Here is a 7681-nt window from a genome sequence, read left to right as displayed (position 1 = left end):
CCCTCCCTCACCTCTTCGACCACCCTCTCCGCGCCATTCTTCACCAGGTGATCCAGCAGGGTCAAGGCCTTGAATATCGACCGCCAGCTTCGTCCCGGCAGATCAAGCGCGGACCATATCGCCTTCAACACTTGGTGGTATCTGGCGAGGAACGGGGGCGGTGGAGAAGAGGGGTAGGAGGGGTAAGCTGGGGGGCCCACGGCGCGGAAGGACTGAGGCCCCCGACACCACCCGGTTTGGCGCCTTCGTGCCCGCCTTCTCATCCCTCATTACTCACTTCTCGTAGTCGTACGTGTCCGACGCAATTTGATTCATCAAAGTGGAGGAAGCGCCCCAGTTTTTGTTCGAAAGGGCTTCGTGCATCCGCTTTTCCATCTCGGTCCGCGGCACTATCTGATTTTTGGCCTCGTCCACCATATTTTTCAGACTTTCTAAATTAATGTTAAGATTCATATTTCCAATGTTGGGGTCTGAGACAAAAGGATGAAGGGAAAGGCGGAGAGGTAGAGAGGTGAGTCTCGCAGTCGGTCCCTCCCGCAAGCACTCAGGCTTCCTTCAGGGCGTGGCCAGGTGCCACAAAGTTCTACAAGAATTGGCTACATTTTAATCATATGGAGGAGACGCTGGCCCAGACTGCATCCGCTGCGTCGGACATATCGTCCACCTCTAGTGCTCACCCCATGGTCTAACAACCCCCCATACCCTAGCGTAGCACGTGAGCCTGGAGCCCATAGACTCGTACAGGCGGGCCCGCGATCCACCGCGGCCCCAACCACCAACCTTACCTCGTAGAGTTTGCCTCGTGAAAACTCTATTGGCAAGTGCACCGGCAACAGGCAGAGTCCAAGAACAGGAATGTGTCTTTCCGCTGACGAAGGTTGAGGGTCCGCCCCGCCCGACTTAAACAAGCACTGGTGGCACAAGCACGAGCACCAACGCCTTTGCCCTGTCCGTGGATAGCGTGTACAGGATATATTCATCATCAACGAAGCCACGTGCCGCTACAGGAGACGCATCATCAGGGAGATCGAAGAATATGTCTCGTAAGTAAGGCTTAGGACTCCTCAGTCGGTTTCCGAGGCCCCGTTCTCGCCGGCTCGCTAGAAAATTAAAAGGCTTTCGATGGTGGTTGTTTTGCTGCCATTGGCGTGCAATCACCGAGGATGCGCACCGAAAGCAACGCGTCGAAGGCCTTGGCTATGACCTTGAGTCGTATCTACCCACAAGAAAGAATTTATCCCTGCAGTAATGGCGTAAGCGCATAAAGGCACTCCACAATGGCGTTGTGAAACGGCCATAAATGCTGACTATTTACCCCGCCCCAGCTTCAACACTGCCGCCTTTTCTAGGACCCAAGGGTCGTTCTCAATTTTCGGTCATCATTTCAATGCTGACATGCTGGGGTCCTTGTAAATAATGTTGGGAGGACTTTGTCGCCTTTGTTTTCGGTTATTTCTGTTTGAGGTAATCTATTTTAAGACTCAAGTCGAGTCCGGAAAGCATACCTGCATGTCCTGCATGATCTTCACAAGCTCATCGAGTTGTATAAGGGGGGGACGGAAAACCCCCTTTAAAAGAGTGTCGGGATATCGCGTAAAACAACAAGGAAAAAATGCCTGTTTATAGGCTCTAGGGCTGAACCCCTTCAACCAGTTTGATACTTTTTCGGATTCAGTCTCACAGTCCCTGGCGACTAGCCAGCTGCTGTCCCTCTTTGCTCCTCGTTCGATCCCTTTTGACGCGCATCCTCCTCCCCATCCCCGTATTCATCCACCCCACGTTCTCGATGTTCCTTCCTCCGCGCGGTCCGCCGGTGATAACGACTTCGGAGCTTTTGTTTATTTTTCACGGGAACATACCACCAGGACGAGGGCGTGCGTTCAAACGACAAATTACATTGCTGCCAGCACTCTGCGTTTCCCTCGACCTCGATCTGACGGTTGGTGCGTAAATGCTCGTACACCTCCTCCCCGATTGCGTTGTCGTCTGTAACAAGAGGGAGAGAGGGGATGGAGGACATCAAGGACACAGGTCATTCTGGATGTACCCATGACGCCACAAGGGTGTAGAAGGATGAGGATGACAGAGCCATTCCATACACCCAGAAAGTAAGGCAACGGAAATGTCGCGGTATGCGAGGGCAACATCCTCTTTTGCACGCAGCATGGCCCCTCCCCTCCCCCATCCCTTGCCTTCCCCTCCCCCCGTACGTGTGCACAGGTAGTCCGCCAGATGGGCATGCAGGCACTTCAAGTCTCCCGTTTTGGTGGGACTGACGCCGGCGATACCACTCGCCAAAATCTGCTCCACGCCGGCCTCGCCCAGCTTCTCCACGTAGCTCCGAAGGCCCTCCGGGTCCACAAGCCCGCGGCGGATGGCGCTGTGCCGGGCATTGACACGCCGAAACTCACGTTGCATCGCGGGGGACTTTTCCAATTTCCTGTTGAATTCCTGGAGGCCGCCTGGAGGGAGAGAGGGAAGGGAGGGAAACGGGTGGATCGGAGAACCGACTCGGAAGCACAGGGCGACTGGAGGGAGGGAGGGTAACACCCTTTTTCGCGATCACGTCGAATACGAGCCAAGCAGTGCATGGGGCGGTAGGCTCGTCGAAAGGGGGCCAATGGGGGCTCGGGAGTGTGTTGACCTCAAGGAGATGACAAGAAGAAGAAAAGAACCGTCGCGAGCCTGCCAACGCACTTCGCTTCAGACAATCACTTGAAGAATAAAAGTATTCAGAGAATAATTCACGCATTCCAAAAGCATCAATGAAGCATTCCATTTGCAGCCCTGCTTCCCCAGGAATACCAGACCCTCCTCCCTTTCTGCTCACCCTGGGCCTCGAATTCATCCACGGCCTTCACGAGCAGAGGGCAGGACAGGCGAAAAAGACCAGAATTAAAAGTCGTCTTGGTTGGGTGAAAGATAAAAGCTTGAGGAAACCCGTGGGCACATCTTTGACGCGGGCCGCCGGCACAGGTTATTGGGTGACCCAACTGCCGCTGTTCAATACATGCGATGTCCTCGTCCGAGGCTGGAGTCGGTCTGAAAGGAGGAATATCAAAGTGGTCCGGATCTATCGCAGCTGTAGCAGCTTTGCTGCCGGTAGACAATGGTGTGAAGGCTGCCGAGCTGACGCTTAAAACCTGAGAGAGTCTCTTTCTTCTCTTATCACTTGGTTGTTGAGTACGAGAAAAGTGCGCGCCCTGTTCCAAAGACAGGGGAGCGGCGACATTGAACAGTGAACGAAGCGCATGTCCAAAACCTAATACTTTTGATGCTTTGTCGGAATAAATGGGGACGGTAAGCATCATATAGGGATAAGAGCTTGTGTGGTGAGGGCAGAGATCTAGACGACGCACAGGACTTAATACCTTGGGACACTGCCGATGCCATTGGATACGTAACGCCGAAGGAAAAGGAAAGCATAGTCACTAGCCACAGCCCAGGCATTACTATGTGTGCATATGTGGGATGTACGCCAACGTTAGACCTTCAGAAGACGAAATCCTTGTTAAGGGGGGGGGACTGGGTTGTAGTAATCGTCGTTTAACCTCCCCGCCAGACCCTCTTACGCAAGACACTTCAACACTAAAAATGTGGGTGTCGGAGTCTGGAATGCCCTGTCGATCCAAATTGCTAAATGGAGCTTCATAGTGTAGCCGGAGTTGAATGAACCAGCTAGAGTTATCAAGCAACTTGTAAAGGAGCAGGTACGCCGATCAAGGTCAGCACGATTGCCACCTCAGCACGTTCGACAGGCTGGGCCGCCATGAGACATAATGCGATGAGACTTATAAACAACCGTAAGATTTGGCACTTTATGAATCTGACATCGCTTATCCTATGTCCTGCAGGCTTCAAGAAACCTTGCATGCCCTGGAAATTCCTATTGACCCTCGCACTAGCTATCTCCCTATCACTGGCGTACCTTCCGCGGAGTGCTTCCTTTGTCCGTCCTATCACAATGACCAGTACAGCTGTCTCCAAGCCTGGTGCGAAAGGGGCAGCTCGCACGGTTTCTCTCCATTGGTTCCGGAAAGGCTTGCGTTTACACGATAATCCTGCCCTGTTGGAGGCATGTGAAGGAGCCACGCATGTGTACCCCGTGTTCATCCTCGATCCACACTTCGCCAAGCCCGACGTCATTGGCGTCCTGCGGTACCGATTCATGCTGCAAACGATCAAGAACCTGGATGACAATTTGCGTGAAATCGGTTCTCGGTTGTTCGTGGTCAAGGGTCAACCGGCGGAGGCCCTGCCCCGGCTTTTTAGGGAGTGGGGAGTGAGCAAACTCACGTTCGAAAGCGACACCGAGCCCTACGCCAAGGTCCGCGACCGACACGTGTGCGAGCTTGCCGCGAAGCACCAGGTGCATGTCCAGACTTTCCCCTCGCACACCCTTCACGACCCCGAGGCTTACGTGGCGCGCCTGCAGGGGAAGGATGTGCCCACAGTCTACCAGTCCTTCGTGAAGCTCTTCGCCTCCATGGGCCCCGTGGCCCCCGTGGCTTCGACTGTTGACGCCAAGCGGCTCCCACCCCCGGCGCCGGAGTATTTGTCGGGTCAAGACGGAAAGAAGGCTGGCCAAGGGAACGGGCATGCTGGAGGCGAGGAGATAGAGGAAGACCGGACACGAGGCGACGATTTCTCCGTCCCTGATCTCTCGGGAATAGGCTACCCGGAGACGGATGCCCCTACCCTGTATCCCGGGGGGGAGACGGCGGCCCTGGCCCGGATGCAGGAGCATCTGGCCAATGTCAAGTACATCGTCACGTTCGAGAAACCCAAGACCTCTCCCAACGCCCTCCGGCCCTCCACGACCGTCCTCTCTCCTTACTTGAAGCACGGGGCCCTGTCCTCCCGCCTCTTTTACCACTCCCTGCGCTCCATCCTTGCGCAGCACAAGGGCCCCCACACCCAGCCCCCAGTCTCCCTGGTAGGGCAGCTGCTCTGGCGCGAGTTCTTCTACCTGCAGGGGCACGCCACGCCAAATTTCGACAAGATGGTGGGGAACCCGATCTGCCGACAGATCCCATGGGGGAAGAACGCGGAGCTTCTGGGCGCCTGGGAAGAGGCGCGGACCGGATACCCTTTCATTGACGCGTGCATGACGCAGCTCCGGGAGGAAGGCTGGATCCACCATCTGGCCCGGCACGCCCTGGCGTGTTTTTTGACTCGGGGGGACCTGTGGCAGAGCTGGGAGGAAGGGGCGAGGGTGTTTGAGAAGTACTTATTGGACGCCGACTGGAGCGTGAATACAGGGAACTGGCTCTGGCTCTCGGCGTCGGCCTTTTTTCACCAGTACTTCCGGGTCTATTCCCCCGTGGCTTTCGGGGCCAAGACGGACAAGGAGGGCGAGTACATCCGCAAGTATCTGCCGGTGCTGCGGAAAATGCCAATCAAGTACATTTATGAACCTTGGAAAGCCCCCAAAGGTGTCCAAGAAACAGCGGGCTGTGTGGTGGGCCGAGACTACCCTCACCCGGTGGTCGACCATGCCACTGTCAGCAAGCAGCTGATGGGCAAGATGAAGGCGGCTTACGACGCAAACAAGGAGGGGGGGGGCAAAGGGGGGGAGAAGTCTGGCGAGAAGAAGAGGCCGGCGGGGGAGGACGGAAAGGGGGGTAAGACTAAGAAGCGGGCCTAAGAGTCGCAGATAGGAGGGGTATGATGGTCGAAGCTGATGAAAGGGTTGATGGTGCTGTAAGGGAGTTACTGGAGAAGCGTTGTGACAAGGCTTGCATGGGGATGGAGCGGGAAAGCAGGCGAGGAAGACCAGTGAGCGCATTCTCCGAGATGCGCGTGTGGATAAAAGTGTAACATACGTGGAAACCATTGAAAGGCGGCCGATGAATCAAACGCTGGGAGCGATATGGGCACGATTTAGACACTTGGAGAAGAGACATGCTAATATTTGTCGATTCTTTGTTTTTTTTCTGACTGCGGTGTGGAACGTCCTCACATGTCTTTCTGCTGCTTTTTTCTGTGTTGGATGCTGCAGGCGCAGGACATATTCTCAATTTGCTATGCTTATGTGGCACATCTCTTTGCATTGCCATCAAGCCAATCATTTCAGCGTCAATATTAAACCTCATCTTTCGTAATAACCCTTCCAAACTAACGTCATCTTTGCTATTCTCGCTCTGGGTCCTGAGCCCGCTTCTACCATTTTTCGTCTCTGTCATGTCACACTTACATAAGTCTTATTATTTTTTTTGCCAAAACCACTGATCCCATGCTCCGATGACACCTGACACACCTTTTTTAATGTTCATCATCTGGATACTACACCCTCTTCTAGAGGCCAGTCCTCTCTCTCAGGACCCCGCCTCTCCTGTGCAGGTGCACTATGTATGTGTAGAACCACGCAGCGAAGCCGGCCTTCACCACCACAAGCGACGCTCGCGGCCTGTTTCAAGCTTTTCCGTTGGTACTGGCATGGGTCAACCGATGTCGATCAGCATGCCATCGTCACTGCCAATCTTCCTATTCTTGGCCCTAAAGCTCACGTCGTAAATATCGTATTTCTCTTACTTACTGCATGCTCTCGGTGCTGCCGCGCTCTTCTCGAAAGCATTCCCCAACATGCCACACTCTATCCTAATTTTTGTTGATTTTGTTGCTGGACCTTGCTGCGCTACATCCATTATCTTAAACTTTCCTCAAACTATCGAAATACACGGAAAATCCCTAGCTATCTTCTTCACCTACCATCCAATGCCTTGTTCATCCCTCCTCGTCATCAGTTAGATCATCTTCGACCCTCGGTCATACATCCTTGACGACGGAGACACTGCGCTTTTCCATCTCTCCCTTTCTCGTATTGCTGTTGCCGTCAGCTTGGATGTCGACCTCCCTCTGCGACGAAGAGGAAGGACTCCGGTCCACGTCCTCGTCATCGTCGCTGCTCTCAGGTTGAGAAGTGCTGGGGGACGTGGTGGAAGAGGAGCTGGAGTACGCGGAGGAAGAAAAGGAGAGGGAGCACAGAGGGGTGACGGGGGTGACGGGTTGCCGTGGGCCCTCGCTGTCGGCCTTCTTCTCGGCAACCTCACCCTTCTCGCCGCCGGCCTCGGGGTTAGGGAGCACGACCGGAGGGAGCTTGGATTCCTGCGGGGGCGTGTCGGGCGCTTGTTTCAACCACCGAGGGCAACCCATGCCTCCGCGCCCGTTGGGAAGGAGCCAGGCCGTCGCCTTCTCTTTCAGGCGCAGCGTCTCGTTCGCCTCGTCGTACTCGAGGACGGAGGAGGCCTCCTGCAGCGTTTTAACGATCTCCGAGTAGTCGGCCGCAAAGCTGGCCACGGTGGGGAAATTGCAAATGAGCGCTAAGGGCACCCAGCCCTCCTCGTCGAGATGGGCACGAAGGTAAGTATCGCGACAAAGGTTGTCCACCGAGAAATAGTACTCGATCTGCTGCACCGCCATGGAGGCCAAATACTCGCGGGCCTCGAGCGCATTCATGGTCATCAAACTGCTCCGGACCGCTGTGCCAATGTGAGCTGGCAGGTACTGTGGCTGCGGTTGGGGAAAGTACACGCCTTGCTGCTGGCGCGACGGAAGGGCCTGCGGGGAGTAAGCGCCCGCCTGCTGCTGGTAGGAGTAGGGGGGCTGCGACGCATTCCCATAAGGACCGTGGGGGTACCCCCCCCGGCCTCGCCCCCGATATCCTCCCCCCCCTCGACTT

At 55.2% G+C, this 7681-nt stretch overlaps 4 protein-coding genes across 4 annotated transcripts; 1 reads left to right on the top strand and 3 right to left on the bottom strand.

Annotated features, from left to right (window-relative positions):
* Nucleotides 1-11: 11 nt before the first annotated feature.
* EPN (epsin) lies at nt 12-375 on the bottom strand (the record flags this gene model as incomplete). Its single annotated transcript, XM_005852572.1, has 2 exons — nt 12-141; nt 278-375. Coding segments are annotated over 2 exons (228 nt in total), but the record flags the coding sequence as incomplete, so codon positions are not given.
* A 1261-nt stretch (nt 376-1636) lies between these two features.
* NGA_0716200 (uncharacterized protein) lies at nt 1637-3489 on the bottom strand. Its single transcript, XM_005852574.1, has 4 exons — nt 3360-3489; nt 2831-3277; nt 2100-2528; nt 1637-1986 (listed from the first exon to the last, which is right to left on the bottom strand). Exons 1-4 carry the CDS (start codon nt 3448-3450, stop codon nt 1694-1696), a joined length of 1260 nt encoding a protein of 419 aa, XP_005852636.1. The 5' UTR covers nt 3451-3489; the 3' UTR covers nt 1637-1693.
* Nucleotides 3490-3964: 475 nt separating this feature from the next.
* On the top strand, nt 3965-5647 carry CRY (cryptochrome; the record flags this gene model as incomplete). Its single annotated transcript, XM_005852575.1, has 1 exon — nt 3965-5647. The coding sequence occupies one exon, from the start codon at nt 3965-3967 to the stop codon at nt 5645-5647; it is 1683 nt and encodes a 560-aa protein (XP_005852637.1).
* Nucleotides 5648-6768: 1121 nt separating this feature from the next.
* Nucleotides 6769-7605, bottom strand: NGA_0716100 (rna-binding la domain protein; the record flags this gene model as incomplete). Its single annotated transcript, XM_005852573.1, has 1 exon — nt 6769-7605. A coding segment is annotated over one exon (837 nt), but the record flags the coding sequence as incomplete, so codon positions are not given.
* Nucleotides 7606-7681: the final 76 nt, after the last annotated feature.

This window comes from Nannochloropsis gaditana (genome assembly GCF_000240725.1).
Source record: "Nannochloropsis gaditana CCMP526 unplaced genomic scaffold scaffold1078, whole genome shotgun sequence".
In the NCBI taxonomy this organism is placed as follows: Eukaryota; class Eustigmatophyceae; order Eustigmatales; family Monodopsidaceae; genus Microchloropsis; species Microchloropsis gaditana.
Note: the sequence above shows the minus strand (reverse complement) of the source record. Positions and strands in the feature narration are given on the sequence as shown.

Coding starts and splice junctions, on each gene's coding strand:
- NGA_0716200 (XM_005852574.1), bottom strand. CDS start 3,450: ATGCCTGGGCTGTGGCTAGTGACTATGCTTTCCTTTTCCTTCGGCGTT. Junction 2,529..2,830: donor GGATGAATTCGAGGCCCAGG/GTGAGCAGAAAG, acceptor CCCTCCCTCCAG/TCGCCCTGTGCTTCCGAGTC. Junction 1,987..2,099: donor CGTTGCCTTACTTTCTGGGT/GTATGGAATGGC, acceptor CTCTTGTTACAG/ACGACAACGCAATCGGGGAG.